This window comes from Chiloscyllium plagiosum, unplaced genomic scaffold (genome assembly GCF_037043375.1).
Source record: "Chiloscyllium plagiosum isolate Xiang-an unplaced genomic scaffold, Cpla_swu_hap1 HiC_scaffold_27, whole genome shotgun sequence".
NCBI classification, from domain to species: Eukaryota; Metazoa; Chordata; class Chondrichthyes; order Orectolobiformes; family Hemiscylliidae; genus Chiloscyllium; species Chiloscyllium plagiosum.
In genome coordinates, this window is record NW_028270165.1 from 31,356,605 (window position 1) to 31,378,829 (window position 22,225).

Sequence of the window (22,225 nt, forward strand, 5' to 3'; positions counted from 1 at the left end):
CCCTTCTCATCCTAAACCTACGCCCTCATGTTCTGGGCTCCCCACCCCTGGGTAAAGACCTTGGCCTATTGACCAAATCCATGTCCCTCATGGTTTTATGAACCTCTATAACTTGGATCAAGTTGTTGGAATATCCAGTACTTTACCAGGATTTCAGACCAGGGGAGGAGTGTGTGCGCTTGGGACAGCGATCTATAGTTTTATGGGGAAATAACAGATGAAAATATTCAAAGTTCTTTGCTTCACTGATGATAGAGAGTTTTATCAACTCCAATCACAGAAGAGGAGGGCTGACAACTCAAACCAAACTTCCACGTCAAGATCTGGACACAGCCTCACTGCTCATCAGGACTTGAAATGATACCGGCTTCCAAATGTGGAACTAATGGTTGGAAGCTAGGCAGAGGCATGAAGAATTTGGATGGTTGGTTGTGCCGTGAGAATTGTGTCAAGTGAGCAATTAGGTGGGTCTCATGGATAAGACGAGCTCTGAAGGATGCAGGCAAGAAACAAGAGAAAATGGAGGAAAACGTACATTCAGCACATAGGAATGAAGGAAGCAGTTTTGAGTTGAGGACGAATGAGTGTGATAGAGATGCTAAAAAGACACAACACATTGCGTGTCTTACACAAAGCTGATTTATTTGATTTTTATCCAGAATATTAGGCCGTTTAAGGGGGGCGGATTCCATTAAAATCAGCAGGAGCAGATCCCATTCAGCACTGTTCATTTCTGGACGTGATTGACAGAAGAATCCTGTCACTGTAGTTACTTGTGAACTCCCTGGTGCCTCAGTAGGTGGGATGATCGAGTGAAACCTTTCCCACACTCAGAGCACGTGAATGGCCTCTCTCCACTGTGAACCCGCTTGTGTGTCAGCAGGTGGGATGACTGAGCGAATCCTTTCCCACACTCAGAGCAAGTGAACGGTCTCTCCCCAGTGTGAACTCGCTGGTGTACAGTGAGGTGAGATGATCGCCTGAAGCCAGTCCCGCAATGAGAGCATCTGAATGGTCGCTCGTTGGTGTGAATACGTTGATGGGACATTAGTTCCCCAGTACTTTTAAAGCACATTCCACAGTCAGGACATTTAAAAGGTCTCTCGTCAGTGTGAACCCGCTGGTGTGTCAGCAGACTGGATGACTGAATGAATCCTTTCCCACACACGCAGCAGGTGAAGGGCCACTTCCCAGTGTGACTGTGCTGATGCTCCTGCAGTTGAAATAAGCGCGTGAATCCCTTCCCACACTCAGAGCATGCAAATGGTCTCTCCCCAGTATGAACTCGCTGGTGTATGAGGAAGTCAGATGATGTCCTGAATCCAGCTCCACAATCAGTGCACCTAAATGGTCTCTCATCGGTGTGAACACGTTGATGGCGCATCAATTCCCCAGAACTTTTATAGCGCTTCCCACAGTCTGTGCATTTAAAAGGTCTCTCATCAGTGTGAACCTGCTGGTGTCTCAGCAGGTTAGATAACTGAGTGAATCCCTTCCCACACACTGAGCAGGTGAATGGTCGCTCCCCGGTGTGAACCTGTTGGTGTGTCAACAGGGTGGATGATCGAGTGAACCCTTTCCCACAATCAGAGCAAGTGAACTGTTTCTCTCCAGTGTGACTGCGCTGATGGGTTTCCAACTCAGAAGGGGATCTATATCCCTTCCCACAGTCCCCACATTTCCACGGTTTCTCCCCACTGTGACTGCAGTTGTGTCCCAACCAGTCATCTGACTGGCTGAATCCTCGTCCGCACACAGAACACGTGTACGGTTTTTCCTCACTGTCAATGGTGCTTTTCTCTTCCATGTTCAAAATGTGAAGTTGTTCTGGTTACAATTTAACTGGACGACTCTATCAGAACCTGGCATGATTTTTGGTGTTTGTTTCCTGACTGAAAATCCTCCTGTTCTCATATCCTGTGAAATTGATTGGAAGTGGAAGAAAGGGAGTGAGAGAGAACCCGCAGAAACACAAAGGCAAGTTGTGAAATGGAACTGAATGGATCGAGTAATTTGGGGCACGAGGCAAAAGTGACCATGAACACTTCTGGGTAGTCATAAAAAACTCATTTGTTTCACTGATATCATTCAAAGATTGGGACTTGACACTTACTCTTGGCCGACACAAGACTCTGGTCTTGTGGGCGGAGACTGAGAGGGAGGGAGGAGAGATGGATTTTATGCATTTACAACTTGATCAGAACCTCCCAAACTCCACTACCTGAAGTACTAGGGTAGCAAGTGTAAATGAACACCATCATCTCCTAGTCACGCCCCATCCAGTCTTGTCTGACATCCAGTGCCAGATGAGTAGAAATTTCCTCCATTTAAGTCTTGGGAAGATTGAAGTCATCGTCTTCAGTCCTTTCTACAGACTCCATTCCTTCACTAGTAATGCCATACCTCTCCTTAGTAACTGCCTGAGGCAGAAACATGGAATGAGATGGGGGATATTTAATCAAAAGGCTAGTATAAAGAAACTGGATCTGATCTCACTGTAGTAAAGAGGCCATTTGATCAAGTTGCACAAGTTTATGGTTGGTTTAAATTAAGTAGTTAAGGAAAATCTATCCCATTAATTGATTGTAAAATGATTGCAGGATACAGATTTAACATTCTGGGGAAGAGCTGCAGGGAGGAAATGAGGATGACATATTGTACAGTGACTGAGTGTGTACTGCAATTCAATACTTACTTTCAAAGGCTGATTACATTCTGGTCCTAATGTATTAAATAATTGTCAGATTTTGATGTGATTGGAGGTACTTGGATTTTCCAACTTGTGAATTCTCTTGTCATATCCTGTAAAATAAGTTTACAAAATTGGTCACTGGCAGTCCAGGATAAAACTTCCCCTCCTTCTGACCCAGGATGACTGTGCATACTTCCTGTTCCAAACTGCCCCTCATTGTGGTTGGCATTCCCTCAATTCAAGGAAGATGTCTATTCAGGGTTGTGAGTTGTGTCCTGGGTCTTTGTATGACCGAATGCAGCTGCAGACGTTTGGACACTTGGGGCAAGACATCCCATGTGGAGAGCGGGATTTGCTTCCTTTTCTTTCCTTCTGTGCTACAGCTCTACCTCATCAATGAGACACTAGGTGTGAAGGGTTAATGCAGCTTGATGGACAGATTGTCTTCATTCTGAACAATGAGCAGTAAGGGGGGGGGGGGGGGGGGGGGGGCAATGGTAGCATTAATTCAGAAACTCAGGTAACATTCTGGGGAACTGGGTTCAAATCCCGCTGTGGCAGATGGTGGAATCTGAATTCAGTGAAGAATCTGACGTTAAGGGTCTAATGATCGTGAAGCCATTGTCGAATATCAGAAAATCTGGCTCATTAACGCCCTTTAGGGAAGGGTAATTCTACCATCCTTACCTGGCAGGACCATATCTGACTCTGGACCCACAGCAATATGGTTGACTCTCAGTTGCTCTCTGGGCAACTAGAAATCGGCGACAATGCCAGAGTGGCCCACATCCCATGAGTGAATTTTAAAAAGAAACACTCTCCCCAGTCATTCCAAACTTTGCCCCCTACAAAGATGGAGGCCGCGCTTGGTACTTTGGGGGGAGGGTCCAGTGCCCCAAATAAAGATGGCGGCCTTTCCCTGGGGCCTATTCCTGCGAGGACGCCTGGAGTCTGAGTCCTGTTTACGCCAACGTGAAACGAGCAGGTCCTTCTTCGGGGTTTGCGGCTTACACCAGGCGTTCGCGAAGTTTCTCCGTCCCCCCGCCCGGATTCATCGCACCCTCCTTCTCTCCTTGTTTGCCATCTTTCTGGAGCCGAGAAATAAAACTGCATCTGTCTGCATCACCCGCTTCGCGCATGTTCGATCTGCCTTCCCTCCTGCGCCTGCTCATTGCGCTCCTGTTGTGCAGATAGGGGGCTTTCGCACCCGCGAGGCATTCTGGGTAGCCGCGGCACCATTAATGTTCCCAATTACTGTGCCCAGGAATTTCTTTTTGTCACGGCGGGGGTGGGGGGTGTGACTACTGATGCCGGAGAACCAAAACAAAGTTGGTACATTAGGTTGTACGGACACCAGTTTGAGCCGGAGAGCGGTACAACACTTCAGCACACTCCCTCTGTGGTAAGAATCACAGCATTGTTAGCCCCGATGCACAAAGAGGTGTCACGGCCCACGATATCACCTGATGAAGGAGCGTCGCTCCGAAAGCGAGTATGCTTCAATTAAATCTGTTGGACTATAGCCTGGTGTTGTGTGATTTTTAACTTTGTACACCCCAGTCCAACACCGGCATCTCCAAATCATTGCGATAGATGCGGTGGCTATCGGATTGAACATGTAATTTAGTGCCATTCTTCTGCCATCTCCCATTTTCCTGTATGCTTTCTAGCCTGCGAGGAATTCTGGGTAGCGGAGCACCATTGATGTTCCCCAATTTGAGCCAGAGAGCAATACAACCCTTCAGCACACTCCTTCTGTGTTAAGAATCACAGTATTATTACACCCTAGCAGAAAGAGGTGTCAGGGCCCACGATGGATGCGGTCAGAATGAACATGTAATTTAGTGCCATTCTTCTGCCATCTCCCCATTTTCGCGTGTGCTCTTTTTTTCAAATAAAAATTCCTTTTTGAATGCCTCGTTGAAACTCCCTCCACCAGACTCTCAGGGAGCACAGGCCGGATGCTGCCGACCTGCTGTACTTTTCCAGCACCACTCCAATCTTGACCATTATGAAATACTCTGCACATCTGTTCTTCCTATGAAACATCACATTTTTTCCATATTATTTTCCATTTTATATTCCTACCTAGTCACTAAGCCTATCCAAATTGTCCTGAAGACACTTTACAATATTAAAGACTTGGAGAAGGGGGTAGCATGTAATGCTGATTTGCTAATGATAAAAAAAGTTGGAAGGGCATACTGCGATTATATTATAAAGCATCTGTAAGAGGATATAGATGGGTTGAGTGAGTCGGCAAAGGATTGGCATTTAATATAGGAAAGTGTGAGGTCATGGACTTTAATATGAAGAATGAAAAGGCAGTTTAAAAACAATAGAATCCTTACAGTATGCAAACAGGCCCTTTGGCCCAGTAAGTCCATACCGACCCTCTGAAGAGTATCCGATCCAGATCCATTCCCCTATCTAATTACTCTACATTTACCCCTGACTAATGCACCTAACCTACACATTTTAGCACGGCGAATTTATGTAACTTGCACATCTTTGGATTGTGGGAGGAAACTGGAACACTGGGGGAAACCCACAGACACAGAGAGAATGTGCAAACTCCACACAGACAGTCACCCGAGGCTGGAATCAAACCTAGGTCCCCAGCACTGTGAGGCAGCAGTGCTAACCACTGAGCCACCGTACAGAACTTACCACAAGAGAGGCAGACTCTAAAGTGTGCAGCACAGAGTTGAGTGTTCTTGTACATGAAACATGCAAAGTTAGAGTGTGGGTGCAACAAGTAACCAAGAAGGCAATGGATTTCTAGCCTTCATTGCTTGGGATTGCAGTTTAAGAACAGGGAGTTCTTGTTATAACTGGATAGAGTGTATTAGAAGAATTTGAGGACTGCAGATTAGAGTTGAGAGTGTGGTGCTAGAAAAGCACAGCAGGTCAGACAGCATGCGAGGAGTAAGAGAGTCGACGTTTTGAGCAAAAACCTTTCATCAGAAATGAGGCTTTGAGCTGAGGGGGCGGTGAGCTATATGAGAGGGGGTGGGGCTGAGATTGTGATAGGTAAATGGAGGTGGGGTTAATGGTGATCGTTTAGAAGGGTGGAGCAGATAAGTGGGAAGGAAGATAGACAGGTAGGACAGTCCATGAGGATGGCAACGAGTTGGAAGGTTGGATCTGGAATAAGGCGGAGGGAGGGCAAATGAGGAAACTGATGAAATCCACATTGATGCCCTGGGTTTGGAGGATCCTGAGGCGGAAGATGAGGCGTTCTTCGTCCAGGGGTCGGGTGGTTAGGGAGTGGCGACGAAGGAGGCCCAGGACCTGCATGTCCTTGGCGGAGTGGAAGGGGGAGTTGAAGCGTTCAGCCATGGCGCAGTGGGGTTGTTGGTGTGGGTGTCCCGGAGGTGTTCTCTGAAGCGTTCTGCGAGTAGGCGTCCAGCATCCCCAATGTACAGGTTAGCATCCGGAGCAAACGGATACAGTAAATTACACGTGGAAGTGCAGGTGAAACTAGAGTGCATTAGAGTCCAAGAGAGCAATTGAAAATCTGAAAACCAGAACAATCTAGAATATGAAAAGATGAAAGATTTAACCCTGGGGGTGATGTCCAGCAGAAAAAACGGAATGTAACCGCGCTGGTAACGCATCAAGTTTGGGCACGTTGGATAAATCAATGAACCCCTTTCTATTCACAGAGCAGAGAAATTGTCTCTATCTCTCTGGAAGAGATCCTGGAGCCGTCCACCGTTTGGTGTGAAGACTGAGCTGCTTTTTCGAAGACTTAGTGTGTTCCCTAAGCCTCCTCGCCCAGCCACTTTATCGCTTCCTCCAGGCAACCCGAGTCCTGACCATTTACAACAAACTACGCATGCTCCACTTCACGGCGGGGCATGGGTGATTGACAGCAGATTACACCAATAGGGGCAGATGAGGCGGGGCTGGAGGACCGAGCTAGTGCCGTTAGTCCTCCAATCAATGAACGAGGGCAAAGCTCGAGTCCAGCCCAGGATGCGGACCGGTTGGGGAGAGCGTGGAACTCATTTCGAAGACAATGGGGAGAGAGACATTTGGAGATAAAGAGAGTTAATGATCTATGTTTTCAATATTGAGCAATCACAATATTTTCTCTGACATTCAGCAGGTTAAGGGGTGGACCAGATCGAAGTCTTCAAAGTATTAACAGGATTTGTATTTGCAGATACATTCTATTTTGTCCAAAAAGCACCCAAATTGTCTGCAGTCAGTCCACGTGACATTTTATAAATTCCTACTTTGGAAATAAGACCAGTTTCACTCCAGGCTGGGACACAAACAGACTCTAACATCACACCTTTCATGCATTGTCTGAGCTGAGATGTCATTTTTTTTAAAATAGGCTGAGAAAACCTTGTTATCTCGGTTAAAAAAAAATCACACAATACCAGGTTATGGTCCAACATCAGGTGGTGTAACCACCTGATGTTGGTCCATAACCTGGTGTTGTGTGTAACCACCTGATGAAGGAGCGATGCTCCGAAAGCTAGTGCTTCCAATTAAACCTGTTGGACTATAACCTGCTGTTTTAATTAATTAGATTATTAGATTACTTACAGTGTGGAAACAGGCCATTCGGCCCAACAAGTCCGAAGCGCAATCCACCCAGACCCATTCCCCTACATTTACCCCTTTACCTAACACTACGGGCAATTTAGCATGGCCAATTCACCTAACCTGCACATCTTTGGACTGTGGGAGGAAACCGGAGTACCGGGAGGAAACACGTAGACACGGGGAGAATGTGCAAACTCCACACAGTCAGTCGCCTGAGGCGGGAATTGAACCCGGGTCTCTGGCGCTGTGAGGCAGCAGTGCTAACCACTGTGCCACCGTACCGCCAGTGTTGTGTGAGATTTTCACACCCCAGCCCAAAACTGGCATCTCCAAATCATGATTGTTATCTCGGGGCTGTGACTTGAAAGAAATTCTGGGATTTACACATTAATCAATCGAAACCATTCTAAGTGATTAAAGACTTAACATCCACCTAGTTTTTCTAATACATTACATCAGTTGCGTGACACTTGGATCTTTTACTTATAAATTCTGTGTCCTATGTACCTTGCCCCACTAGCTCCCTGATGAAGGAGCAGCACTCCAAAAGCTGGTATTTTCAAAAAAACCTGTTGGACTAGAACCTGGTGCCACGTGATTTTCAACTTTTAACAGGAAAAGACCTGGGTAGGTAAAAAAATAAACTATTTCCTTGGTTGGAGATTTTGGCATAAAATGAGAATTCGGGCCAAATGTCCAGGAGGCATTAAAACAAAAGCAGAAGTTGCTGGAAAATCTCAGCAGGTCTAGCAGCATCCGAGGACAGAGGTCAGAGTTAATGCTTCGGGTCCAGTGACCTTTCTTCAGATGTTACGTTAATTCTGATTTCTCTCCACAGATGCTGCCAAACCTGTGGGTTTTTTCCGGCAATTTCGGTTTCTGATTTCCAGCAACCACAGTTCTTTTGTTTTTTTTTAAAATGGGAGAGATGTTCGACAACACTTGTACACACACACACAAAGTAGACATTTGGAACCTCGTCCACAAACAGCAGTGGATGCTGGATCCTAAGTCTGAGACAGAAAAACGTTTGTTAAGCAACTGTATTAAGGGACATGGGCCAAAGACATGTGGAGTTAGGGCCGTGGTTGGTGGAACAGGCTCAAGGGGCTGAATGGCCTACTGCTGTTCCTGTATTCCTATGTAAACCTGGGGATTGGTGTTAGGAAGAACAACCTACCTCAGTGCATTACTACAGAAAGCCTTAAAATGAGAGTGACAGTAATTCAGAATGGATGGTTGGACTCCCAGACAAACCTGGACGTTTCTCTGTGACTTTAAACGGAGGAACCCCTGTGGCACTGATGCAAATACCCCCAATATCTGTTCGTGAAATGGACATTCAGAAGACCATGCGATTATCTGAGGGAATCACACAGACGGAGTGAGCAACTTAATTCCATGTCAGGTTTTGGAGCCGGAAAAAGTTGTGTGAATGGCAGTTTCATCCTGAGGGGAGAAAAATCCAAAGGATCTTGGGTTTCAATAAGATCACCTCTGATTTTTCCAAACCCCAATGAGTACAGACCCAACCTCTTCTCATAAGATGATTAGATTAAATTCCCTACAGTGTGGAAACAGGCCCTTCAGCCCAACAAGTCCACACCGACCCTCCAAACAGTGACCCACCCAGACCCATTCCCCCTGACTAATGCGCCTAACACTACGGGCAATTTAGCATGGCCAATTCACCTGACCTACACATCTTTTGGATTGTGGGAGGAAACCGGAGCAACCGGAGGGAACCTACACAGACACGGGGAGAATGTGCAAACTCCACACAGACAGTTGCCTGAGGTGGGAACTGAACCCGGGTCCCTGATGCTGTGAGGCAGCAGTGCTAACCACTGAGCAACCCTTTAAAATAGTCCTTCCATATCCAGGATCAGCCCAGTGAGACTTCTCTGGGCTGTGTCCAATGCCAGTATATATATGTTTCCTTATACAAGGACCCCAGGACTGTTCACAGTATTCCAACTGTTCCTTGTACAGTTTTAGAAATAGATCCCCATATTTATACTCCATTTCCTCTTCAAATCAATGGCAATATTACACTGTTATCTGCTGAACTCGTGTGCCAGCATTTTGTAATTCATGTAAAAGGAGCCCCAACTCTCTAAAACACAAATAGGAAGTGGTGGAAAAACTCAGCAAATCTTACAGCACCTGTAGGAGAGGAGCAGAGTTAACATTTCAAGGCCAGCGACCCTTATCAGAACAGACTTTTAAATCTCTCTGTGGTCTTTCCTGATTTAAATAATATTCGGCTCCTCAATTCTCTCTGCAAAAGCGCATAACCTCACATTTTTTTGTCATTAAATTCCATCTGCCAAGATTTTGGCCAACTTGCTTAACCTGCTTATGTAGTCTGGCTAACACCAATTGTTACAGTTAACCTGGGAATGCAACTTTTAAAAAAAAAAAGTTTTGTGATTTACACATGAATGAAGTGAAACTATCATGGTATTCAAACAGATGAAAGACTCAACAGACAATCAAGATATTTTTCAATGTATACTTTCAGTTACATCACACTATAAACTTTTGCTATAAATTCTGTGCCTTACAATTGTGTACTCCATAACCACCTGATGAAGGAGCGGCGCTCCAAAAGCTAGTGCTTCCAATTAAACCTGTTGGACTATAACCTGGTGTTGTGTGATTTTTAAACTTTGTACATCCCAGTCCAACACTGGCACCTCTAAATTATGTGTCTCTGCATCATTCTCAAGACTTGCCCTCCCATTTCCGTGGCTTTTGCAAACTCGGCTATAGTACATTCACTTTCCTCATCCCAGTCACTGATATCTATTGTAAATATTTGTTGGGCCATCACTGCTCCCTATGGCACTCCGGGTTTCAGGTTGCCATTCTGAAAATGTCCCCCTTTATTCCTAACTCTGTCTTCTATTAGTTAGATATTCCTCTATCCATGCTAACATACCATCTCCAACACCATGGTCTTATTAACTAACCTAATGTGAAGTACCTCATCAAATACTTTCACAATATAGTGACAGAGAAGCTCCATGAGATTTATACACTCGGGAGGATGGAGGAGATAGGGGAAAGGGGGAGCCCTTCAAAAGGGATTAACTTCTATTAGAGATGTTAAGATGGTTCAACACATCGTGCATTTAATACAACTTTATTTGACTTTCATCCTGAATATTCACCTGAATGTGCTGGATTCTATTCAATGGGCAAAACAGATCCCAATGAACATGGTTCCTGGCAAAGGGCTTTTGCCCGAAACATCGATTTTCCTGCTCCTCGGATGCCGCCTGATCGGCTGTACTTTTCCAGTACCATATTCTGGACCCCAGTGAACATGGCTCAGTCCTTATATGACAATCAACAAAACACAATCACTGTAGTTCCTGGTGAACTTGCTGATGCTTCAAGAGGGTCGATGCCCGAGTGAATCCCTTCCCACACTGTGAGCAGGTGTACGGCCTCTCTCCACTGTGATCACGTTGGTGTCTCAGCAGGCTGGATAACTGAGTGAACGCCTTCCCACAATCAAAGCAGGTGAACGGCCGCTCCCCGGTGTGAACTCGCCGGTGCATCGCCAGGGTGGAAGACCGAGTGAATCCCTTCCCGCATAAAGGGCAGGTGAAGGGCCTCTCCCCGGTGTGAACCCGCTGGTGTGTCACCAGGGTGGACGAAGTGGTGAATCCCTTCCCGCATACAGAGCAGGTGAAAGCCCTCTCCCCGGTGTGAACCCGCTGGTGTATCAGCAGGTCCGATGAGTTTGTGAATCCCTTCCCACACTCGGAGCAGGAGAACGGTCTCTCCCCGGTGTGAACGCGCCGATGGGTCATCAGCTGGTAAGACCGAGTGAATCCCCTCCCGCAGTCAGAGCACGTGAATGGTTTCTCACCGGTGTGTGTGCGGTGATGGGTTTCCAGCTCAGAGGGGTAACTGAACCCCTTCCCACAGTCGCCACATTTCCACGGCTTCTCCTTATTGCGAGTGCACTGGTGTATGGTGAGCTCAGGCAATGTCTCGAACCCGGACCCACAGTGGGAGCACTGGAATGGTGTCCCCTCAGAGCGAACGTGCTGATGGGCCATCAGTCCCTCAGAACCTGCGCAGCGCTTCTCGCAGTCCAGGCACGGAAAAGATCTCTTTGCAGTTAGAACTTGATGTGTCAGCGAGCTGGAGGAAGGTGTAAAGCCCCTCACCCACTCGTTACAGGCGAACAGCCTCTCCCCAGTGTGGACTCGCTGGTGCCTCTGCAGGTGGGACGACGTAGTAAAACCCTTCCCGCACCCCGAGCAGGTGAACGGCCTCTCGCCGGTGTGACTGCGCCGATGAGTCTCCAGCTTTGACGGGGAAATGAATCCCTTCCCACAGTCCCCGCATTTCCACGGTTTCTCTGCGTTCTGACTGCATTTATGTCCGAACAGATCAGATGACCGGCTGAAGCCTTGTCCACACACAGAACACGTGTACAGTTTCTCCCCACCGTGACTGGTGCCTTTTTCTTCCATGTTCAAAATCCAACGATATTCAGGTTGCAATAAAGTGGTCAGATCTGTTAGGTTCTGATGCTATGTTTGGTTTCCGTTTCCCAACTGCAAGTCCTCCTTTTCTAAGACCCTGCGAAAATTGTTGAAAGGAGAAAAGAGAGAGTGAAAGAGAATCAGCAAAAAACACAAAACCATGCCAAATTGAGCCGATTCAAGCTGGTCATTGGAGAGGCCAGCACAGTGGATACATGAACGTTGTTGGACAATCCTAAGAACTCACTGCTTCGACAACTTCTTCAGGGAACAGAACTTGTCACACCTCTGGACATGCACAGGACTCTAGCCCCTTTGGGACAACATTAGAGACTGTGACAGAGTGAGAGAGATGGGAGAGATGGGGGAAATGGAGAAGTTTGAACAGATCAGCACCTTGAATAGGACTCTGATAGAATTTACCAAACCCTCCACTAACTCGAAGGACCAGGATCGCAGCTACATATAAACACCACGACCTACAGATTCCTACCAAGTCACACGTTGTCTTGATATACCTAACATCCAGCACTGGATGAGAAGGAATTTCCTCCATTTAGATTTTGGGAAAACACAAGGCATTGTCTTCAGGAACCACGACAAACTCCACTCCCGAACTGTCTCCATCCCTATCGTTGATGATGGTGCTATAGCCATTCCTTCATCTTCCCTGGGTGAAGAACTCCTAACTCCTTCCCTCTCAGCATGGTTGGAGCTCTTTTGTCACGTGGCTGGAAAATTCTCCATGCCCTGGACAGTGACAACTAAAAATCCAGAAACAAAATCTAACCTTCTGACCCTGCAAATAAAATTAAAATCGTCTGCGAAGACACTTGCTCCTTTCTCGATCCTCTTTTACATTTTATGCGTCGTGTCTGTTTCAAAGTTTGGTCTTCCTAGAATTTACAATTTCAAGGCCTGCTCCACCATTTATCACGATCATGGCTGATCGTCCAACTCAATAACCTAAATGCTACTTTCTCCCCATAACCTTTGACCCCATTCACCCCAAGTGCTGTATCAAGCCACCTCTTGAATACGTTCAATGTTTTGGCATCAACTACTTCCTGAGGTAATGAATTCCACAGGCTCGCCACTCTTTGGGTGAAGAAATGTCTCCCTATCTCCGTCCAAAATGGTGCACCCCGAATCCTCAGACCGTGACCCCCCTGGTCCTGGACACACCCACCATCGGGAACATCCTCCCTGTGTCTACCCTGTCTAGTCCTGTTAGAATTTTATAAGTCTCAATGAGATCGCGTCCCCTCATTCATCTCAACTCCAGTGGAAACATTCCTAACCTAGTCAGTCAATCTTTCCTCATACCTCAGTCCCGCCATCCCTGGAATCAGCCTGGGGAACCTTCGCTGCACCTCCCTCAAAAGCACGATCACCCTTCCTCAGAAAAGGAAGACCAAAACCACACACAGCATTCTAGGTGCGGACTCACAAAGGCCCTGTATAACTAAAATGACAAATCTCTGCTCCTGTACTCGAAACGAAGGTACACGCCAGGCCTGTAATGTTACCAATTCCATCCTGAATGCCTCCCCTTCCACCCCGCCTACTCACTATTCTGGTGCAGATTTACAAATAGAGGGTTCAGAAAAGATTGACAAGGATGTTGCCAGGGTTGAAGGGTCTGAGCTATAGGGAGAGGCTGAACAGGCTGGGGCTGTTTTCCCTGGAGCGTCGGAAGTTGAGGCGTGACCTTATAGAGGTTTACAAAATCATGAGGGGCATGGATAGGGTAAATAGACAAAGTTTTTTCCCTCGGGTCGGGGAGTCTAGAACTAGAAGGCATAGGTTTAGGGTGAGAGGGGAAAGATATAAAAGAGACCCAAGGGGCAACTTTTCCACACAGAGGGTGGTACGTGTATGGAGTGAGCTGCCAGAGGAAGTGGTGGAGGCTGGTACAATTGCAACATTTAAAAGGCATTTGGATGGGTATATGAATAGGAAGGGTTTGGAGGGATATGGGCTGGGCGCTGGCAGGAGGGACTAGATTAGATTGGGATATCTGGTCGGCATGGACGGGTTGGACCAAAGGGTCTGTTTCCATGCTGTACACCTCTATGACTATGACTAAGTGAAGGATGATTTTTATGCAGTGACAGGGAAAGACCGGGAACTCAATTCTTACATTCAAATGTCACAAGTATCCAGGTCCTGAAGAATCAAACTGCTGTCAGACCTCAATGTGATGCCTGGTTTGTGTTTCCTTAATGTAAATCTTCCACTTGCAATACCCTGCAAAAGGAGGTACAAAAGCTATTACTTTCAGTTCAGAATGGAAAATCTCTTAGTTTAACTTTGCCCTAACCAGACTCGAAAATGTGGAGCTGGAAAAGCACAGCAGGTCAGGCAGCATCCGAGGAGCAAGGGAATTGACATTCTGAGAATAAGCCCTTCATCAGGAATGTAGAGGGGGAAGGTGGCTGAGAGATAAATAGGAGGGGAGGTTGGGGCTGAGGTGGGGGGGGGGGGGGAGAAGATAGCTGGGAAGGCAATAGGTAGACGCAGGTAGGGGGGGGTGATCATGCTAGGTCAGAGCGGAAGGTGCAGCAGATAGATGGGAAGGAAAACGGGACAGGTAGGCAGAATGAATAGCTACTAATGGGGACTGTTAGTGGCTGCCACTGGGTTGTTTGCGGTAGGGGTGGCACTGGAAAAGATAAGCAGGTCAGGCAGCATCCAAGGAGAAGGAGAATTAATGTTTCGGGCATAAGTCCTTCATCAGCTCCACACTTTTCCACTCCGATCTCCAGCATCTGCAGTCCTCACTTTCTCTCTATACCTTCAACCAATCCATTCTCGTATAACTGCAATACTGACACCTGCCAATGGGTCCAATTGAACAGATCCTCCAAATCAGTCTATTGCTGGCAGCAAACTGATGACAGACATTATCAACCATACTACCAAACATTACTTTGTTACAAATCACACAACACCAAGTTATAGTCCAACAGGTTCATTTGGAAGCACTAGCTTTCGGAGCGTTGCTTCTTCATCAGGAGGTTCATCAGGACAACCACCTGATGAAGAAGCAGAACCTTAACTTACCTCCTGACTCCTTAAAGCCTGTTCATCAACTGCAAGGCACAGGCCAGCTGGACAATAGAATTCTCTTCATTGCCTGAATGAGCAAACTCACAGAGAGAAGTAGGAACACAAATAGATGCAAAATTACGTGGACAGGTTAAATGAGTTGTCAGCAAGTTGAGAGATGGCGAGTACGACGCCATGGACACTGAGGAAACCCAACACCACCCAGCACAAAGCCTCATGTTTGACTCCCCTCTCACATTCACTCCGCCCACCATCAATCCGCAATAGCTGCAGTGTGCACTGTGGACAAGATGCACTGCAGCGGGTTGCCCCCTATAAAGATGGCGATTGAGCATGCGCTCCAACGCCCATTGCCCCGTACAAAGATGGCGGCTGCAAACACGGGTCTGCGGTCTGGAGAAAAGCGGCAGTTGTCAAATCGGAACACACCTGACACCTGGAGCTTCTTACTCACGGTTTGTAGCGTACAGCGAGTGTTCATAAAGCCACCGCACCCATTCCCCGGCTAAATCAGTCCTCCCCTGCTATCTCAATTCGCCTCCTGCCCTCCTCCCTGATCCTGCCTGAGATTCCCGCTAGTGCTTGGAATGCGCATGCGCCATTCATTGCCACCAGTGCGCTTGCGCCAGGCTCTTCCGCAGGCAGAGGAGGCGAGTTGTGCATCTGGGTTAAGTTAGTGATACGTGAAATGTCATACAGTACTTCTACTGTGTGCAAGCCATCGATTTTTGTTTAAGATTAGAGCCGCAGATGTACATTTCTCTTTCTTTTCACACACGCCGTTGTCATCATCTGGAATGCATTTCCCAAAAGAAATTTGGATCATTGGCTGAAGGGGAGCATTTGCAAGTCTTTGGGGAAAACGTAGAAGGCGGGCACCAGGGGAATTATTCTAGCAGAAAGCCAGCACGGAAAGAATAGCCTGAATGACTTGCTGCTGTGTTATAAGTATTCTGCAATTCTAATCGATTAGATAAATAACAGATTAAATCAAATAGAGAAATATGAACAGTTGTATTTTGATGGTTGAATAATTTAACTATGTACTATTATTTATCAGCTTTGAGCGTCCAGTATCTGCAAATTTAATTCCTTAGAAATATAAATTATTCAGATTCCCTGGCTTCTGGTGTTATGTTAAACCACCCTGCCTGCTGTTAATTTTATTACTTTTGATGGTGTTTCCAGTATTTAGATTAGATTGTTTACAGTGTGGAAACAGGCCCTTTGACCCAACAAGTCCACACTGACCCAGACCCATTTACCCCTTCACCTAACACTACGGGCAATTTAGCATAGCCAATTCACCTAACCTGCACATTTTTGGACTGTGGGAGGAAACCGGAGCACACGGAGGAAACCCACACAGACATGGGGAGAATGAGCAAACACAGACAGTCACTTGAGGCGGGAATTGAACTCGGGTCTCTGGCGCTGTGAGGTAGCAGTGTTAACCGCCGTGCCGCCCACAACCGGGGAAATGAAGCTGCTGATCATCACTCTAAAATTAGGATAAGAAAGGAAATCGATGAGTTCAGCCCCAACCAGCGGGACAACAGTGGAGAGGAGTTGGAGGAGAATGGGATGATCAACATGTGAAATGCTGCAGACAGGTCAAGAAGGATAAAGCAGGAGATTACCACACTCTAGGTCAAAGTTTGTCAATTGTGACTTCAATAAAGATGAGATTTGATATTGCAGTAGGGGCAGAACCATATCAGTGGGATTTGAACATGGAATTCCAGGAATGATGGGTAGAAATCTGGATAGGTGATGAAACATACAAGGATTCTGGAGATGTAAGAGAAATTGGAGATTGATTGGTGCTTTGCAAGGACAGTATAACCAAGGGTGTGCTTTTGAAGAAGGGGTGATAATGCCTTTTTTGAGGGAACGAGGGGCAAGACTTGAAGAAAGAGATGGAGAAAACCATCAAAATTATCAGTGAATGTTGGAGGCTTTGTGACCACTTACTGGGAATAGGGATGATGGAGCAAGAGGTGCACCTCAAGGACAAGGTGCACACCTTATGGTCACATGGGGAGTTGGGAAAGAAACTGAAGGAAGATATGGGTTCAGGCAAAGGGCATACTGAGAGGCAGTTTAGCCTGCTAGGCTAGTGTAAGTGAGGGAAGCAGCAGAGGCAGCTAATCGGATAGTCTCAAACTTAATCACAAAAAAGCCATGTGAGCTCCTCACACGTGTTGCTGGAGAAGGCAGAGGAGGACAATCATTCAAAAGGAACTAACTTGAGTTAGAGATATTAACAAGAGTTGACATACTTGTGCTGAACACAAAGCTGATTTATTTGACTTTCATCTGCATTATTAGACCTTATAAGAAATTCAGTAACATCACCTGAAGCAGACCCCAATGAACGTGGTTCAGTCCTGGATGTGATTAACCACCACCCCTCCCAGCAAACTCCAATCACTTGTTGCTACTTGTGAACTCGCTGGTGTGTCAGCAAGTGGGATGAGGTTGTGAATCCTTTCCCACACTCAGAGCAGGTGAACGGCCTTTCCCCAGAGTGAAATCGCTGATGTGTCAGCAGTTTCGATGACTGGATAAATCCCTTCCCACACTCTGAACAAGTGAATGGCCTCTCCCCAGTATGAATTCGCTGGTGCACCTGCAGGCTGGATAACTGAGTGAACCCCTTCCCACAGTCAGGGCAGATGAACGGCCGCTCCCCTGTGTGAAGTCGCTGGTGTTTCAGCAAGTTGGATGAACAAGTGAATCTCTTTTCACACTTGGAGCAGATGAATGGCCTTTCCCCAGTGTGAACTCGCTGGTGAACAGTGAGCTCATACGACCTCTTGAACCCAGTCCCGCAGTGAGAGCACCTGAACGGTTTCTCATCAGTGTGAACACGTTGGTGGGACATCAGTTCGCCAGACGTTTTATAACATTTCTCGCAGTGTGTACATTTAAAAGGTCTCTCATCGGTGTGATCACGTTGATGAGCCATCAATTCGCCAGAACGCTTGTAGCACTTCCCACAGACGAGGCATTTAAAAGGTTTCTCCCCAGTGTGAACACGCTGGTGTATCACCAGGGTAGATAAGGCAGTAAAACCCTTCTCACATTTGGAGCAGGTGAATGGTTTCTCCCCTGTGTGACAACGGCGGTGAGCTTCCAGCTGAGATGGATAATTGAATCCCTTTCCACAGTCCCCGCATGTCCAGCTCTTGTCCTTCTCATGACTGCAATTGTGTTCTGACAGGTCAGATGATTGGCTAAACCCTTGCCCACATACAGAACACATATACGGTTCCTCTTCGCTGTGAACGGTACTCTTTCCTTCCATGCTCAAATCCTACAATACTGAGGACACGATAACTTGGACAACTTTGTCAGATCCTGCTGCGATGTTTGGTTGCAGTTTCCCCGCGTGCAAAAACAAAATGTCCCCTTCTCTCAACCTGTGAAAAAGAATTGAAATAGAAAAACAGGGCATGAGTGAGAAGCCACAAAAACACAAAAGGAGAGTGTGAAATTGAGCAGAATGAGTCTGGTAATCTAGCTGGCACAAGTGGTAAAAGCTGCTGAATTGTCGAAAAACCCAACTGCCATGTAAAAGTCAGATTTTTAAAGACTTTTTTTATGGGTTCAATTTATACGTTTGACTAATACACGAGCACTAGTTTTGAGGGGCTGAAGTTCATGCTGCAGTTTGAAATACCATATTATTAGCAGAAGTCAATTTGATCATACGTGTAATCCCGGGTAAAGAAGAAAAACACAATGAATTACGGTAAAGGTAATTACCGGATCAAAGCAAGAGAAACAAGAATGAAGGTGGTAAATTTTATTTATACAGGTAGTGAATTTTATTTATACATACAGGTATGAAAATTCAAAATGATCTGTCAGCCTTACAGTGGTCATAGAAAACATGACAATCTGTTTTAAAGCTTATGATTAAAAAGACACTTGGATAATTATTTGGGGCAGCACTGTGGCTCAATGGTTAGCACTGCTGCCTCTTAATGCCAGGAACCCAGGTTCAATTCCACCCTCAGGTGACTGTGTGGAGTTTGCACGTTCACCTCCCAACACACACGCACACCGGGTCTGCATGGGTTCCCTCCAGGTGGTCTAGTTTCCTCCCACAGTCCAAAGATGTGCAAGTTAGATGGATTTGCCATGCTAGATGGATTAGCTATGGGAAATGCATGTTACACGGATACGTTCAGGGTTGGGATGCTCTTCAGCAGGTCAGTGTGGACTTGGTGGGCTGAATGGCCTGCTTCTATAATGTAGGGATTCTATAACGACTTGATTGGACATAGCATGGATTGTGAGAGGGAAATGATGTTTGACAAAATTGTTGGAGTGTTTTGAAGATGTCACTCTCAAAATTGATAAAAGGAAAACCGATGAATGTAGAACCACTGCAGTCCTTAGGGCAGCCGCAGTGTTGTCAGGATGGATGTAGATCAGATGGTCATATTCCAAAATATTTGCAAATGGCCGCATTCCAATCCATTTGTGGCCTTATCTTCTGGGTGTTGGAACTTGGGTTTTTGTTTGAACACCTATAGAATTCTGTCAGAAGTGTTTGGGTGAGTTCCTGCAGCTGATCTTGTAAATGGTACAGATTAGATTGGATTCCCTACGGTGTGGAAACAGGCCCTTCGGCCCAACTAGTCCACACTGATCCTCCGAAGAGCAACCCACCCAGACCCACTCCCCGTATTTCCCTCTGACTAATGCACCTAACTCTATGGGCAATTTAGCATGACCAATTCACCTGACCTGCACATCTTTGTGACTGTGGGAGGAAACCAGAGCACCCGGAGGAAACCCACGCAGACACAGGGAGAATGTGCAAACTCCACACAGACAGTCGCCCAAGGCTGGAATTGAACCCGGGTCCCTGCTGCTGTGAGGCAGCAGTGCTAACCACTAAGCCACAGTGCCACCCTCAGATTGCTGGCACTGTGCATTGTGGTGAGGGGAGTGAATATTAATGGAAGTGGATTGGAGGTTATTGACTTTATCTGCCTGTCCTACTGCCTTCAGTCAATATACCTACAAACCAAGGTCCCTCTGATCATCCAGGTTGCTTTGGAAATCAATGAGGTTGCTTTGTCCTGGATAGTATCAAGCTTATTGAGTGTTGTTGGATCTGTACTCATCCAGCAAGTGGGGAGTATTCCACTGCACTCCTGACTTTTGGATGGTGGACAGGCTTTGGAGAATCCAGAATTTGAAGAAATTGAGATTGTTCTCTTGGCAGCAAAGGAGATTGGCAGGATATTTGATCGAGGTATTTGTAATCAAGATAAGTAGGGTATCTACAAATTGTTTTCATTAGCTGACCATAAAAGGATTATGGGACAAAGATTTCAGGCAACATTTCTGCAGGTCAAGTGACGATTAAACTATGAAATTTAGGTTAGTGATAATGACCTGGAGGCTTTTGACAAAGTTTCATATGACAGACAGGGTAACAAACTAAAAGCCCATGGGATCCAGAGTAATTTGTTAAATTGGATCCAAAACTGGCTTAGTTACAAGACGGTGATAATCGAAGGATGTTTTTGTGACTGGAAACCTGTGTTTATGGCATATCACAGGCTTCGATCCTCTGTTGTTTTCAGTGTACACTAATGGTTGAGTCATGAATTTAGGAGGTATAATCAGTAAGTCTGGGTGAGAAATGAAAATAAGTGGTGTGGTAAATAGCATGGAGAAAACTCTGAGACTACAGTACAATACAGACAGGCTGAACAGTGGCAAAACATGAGAGGTGATGGGAGGACTAACGAGGCAAGGGAGGATGTATTGAATGGTTGGACATTTGGAATTTTAGATGATCAGAGGGACCTTGGTTCATAGGTATATTGACTGAAGGCAGGAGGACAGGCAGATAAAGTCAATAAGAGAGCATATATCCCTTTTTAGTCAAAGCACTAAATAGATGAGCAAGGTGGTTAAATGCAGCTACATGTAACATTAGTTATGCCATAGCTGGCATACTGGAAAGAGTAGAGGAGCCTCACCAGGATGTTGCCTGTGCCAGAGCAAATCACCAATGAAGACAAAGAAAGTAGGATGGGTTTGCTTTCCTGCAAACGGAGAAGGCTGTAAATTACGAGGGTCAATAGATAGGGTACACAGGGAGAGATTTATCTCCTTCATTTCAGGGTCAATAACCAGAGATACAGTTTTAAGGGAAAGTGCAGCAGGTTTAGAGGGGGATTTGAAGTATTCTTTCAAAAAAAACCCAGAGTTTGGCGGGCATCTGCAATTCCATAAGACCATAGGAGTGGAAGCAAGGCCATTCGGCCCATCGAGTCCACTCTGCCATTTAATCATGGCTGATGGGCGATTCAATTCCACTTACCCGCACTCTCCTTGTATCCCTTAATTCCTTGTGAGATCAAGAATTTATCAATCTCTGCCTTGAAGACATTTAACGTCTCGACGCCCACTGCGCTACGTGGCAATGAATTCCACAGGCCCACCACTCTCTGGCTGAAGAAATGTCTCATTTCCGTTCTAAATTGACCCCCTCTAATTCTAAGGCTGTGCCCAAGGGTCCTAGTCACCCTGCCTAACAGAAACAATTTCCCAGCTTCCACCCTTTCTAAGCCATGCATTATCTTGTAAATTTCTATTCGATCTCCCCTCAACCTTGTAAACTCTAATGAATACAGTCCAGGGATCCTCAGCCAATCATCATATGTTAGGTCTACCATTCCAGGGATCAACCGTATGAATCTCCGCTGGACACGCTCCAGTGCCAGCGTGTCCTTCCTGAGGTGTGGGGCCCAAAATTGGACACAATATTCTAAATGGGGCCCAACTAGAGCTTTGCTGAAAACGTGTTGCTGGAAAAGCGCAGCAGGTCAGGCAGCATCCAAGGAGCAGGAGAATCGACATTTCAGACATGAGCCCTTCTTCAGGAAAGAAGGACTTTATCAAGAGCTTTAACTAGAGCTTTATCAAGTCTAAGAATTCACTACCTAAAAGGGTGGTGGAGATGCCCTGAAACATTTTGATGAAATGTCATATCAAATAAGACTACCAGTCAAGTGCTGTAACATCAGGTAAGAATGCATGGAGCTTGATAACCAGCGCAGACACAATGGGCCAAATGGTCTTTTTATTCCCTTTTATGACTTACTCTCAAAGGTCGATAATATCTAGGTCCTGATGAATATTTGTTAGATTTTGATGAGACGTTGGGTTGGCTGGATTCCTGTAATATTCTGTAAAGAAATGTAGAAGTTCATCACTATCAGCCAAAGACAGAAATTCATAAGAATTGTCTTGAATTGAGTTCGCTGTGTGTGGGAATGCCCCAGTAAATGGGAGACTGCACATGCGCCCTAGTACACCCTGCCCCCTACAAAAATGGCGGCACCGCATGTGTCAC

General features: G+C 46.1%; 4 protein-coding genes across 4 annotated transcripts in view; 1 reads left to right on the plus strand and 3 right to left on the minus strand.

Moving 5' to 3' along the window:
- LOC122543482 (uncharacterized) overlaps positions 1-22,225 on the plus strand; it is a 116,540-nt gene that overhangs the window by 26,152 nt on the left and 68,163 nt on the right. The gene's annotated exons all lie outside the window — the stretch shown is intronic.
- On the minus strand, positions 728-11,784 carry LOC122543503 (uncharacterized). The gene is given in 2 exon segments (XM_043682259.2): positions 728-1,781; positions 10,628-11,784. Coding segments are annotated over 2 exon segments (2,178 nt in total). The 5' UTR covers positions 11,752-11,784.
- LOC122543637 (uncharacterized) lies at positions 17,118-18,145 on the minus strand. The gene has a single exon (XM_087974320.1). The coding sequence runs from the start codon at positions 18,143-18,145 to the stop codon at positions 17,276-17,278; it is 870 nt and encodes a 289-aa protein (XP_087830446.1). The 3' UTR covers positions 17,118-17,275.
- LOC148143522 (uncharacterized) overlaps positions 18,123-22,225 on the minus strand; it is a 35,080-nt gene continuing 30,977 nt past the window's right edge. Inside the window, exon 3 of the mRNA XM_087974272.1 lies at positions 18,123-18,260. The gene's annotated coding sequence lies outside the window, so the exon portion shown is untranslated. The remainder of the gene's footprint in view (positions 18,261-22,225) is intronic.

Excerpts from the sequence above, each read along its gene's own strand:
- LOC122543637 (XM_087974320.1), bottom strand. The coding sequence starts at position 18,145 with ATGGAAGGAAAGAGTACCGTTCACAGCGAAGAGGAACCGTATATGTGT.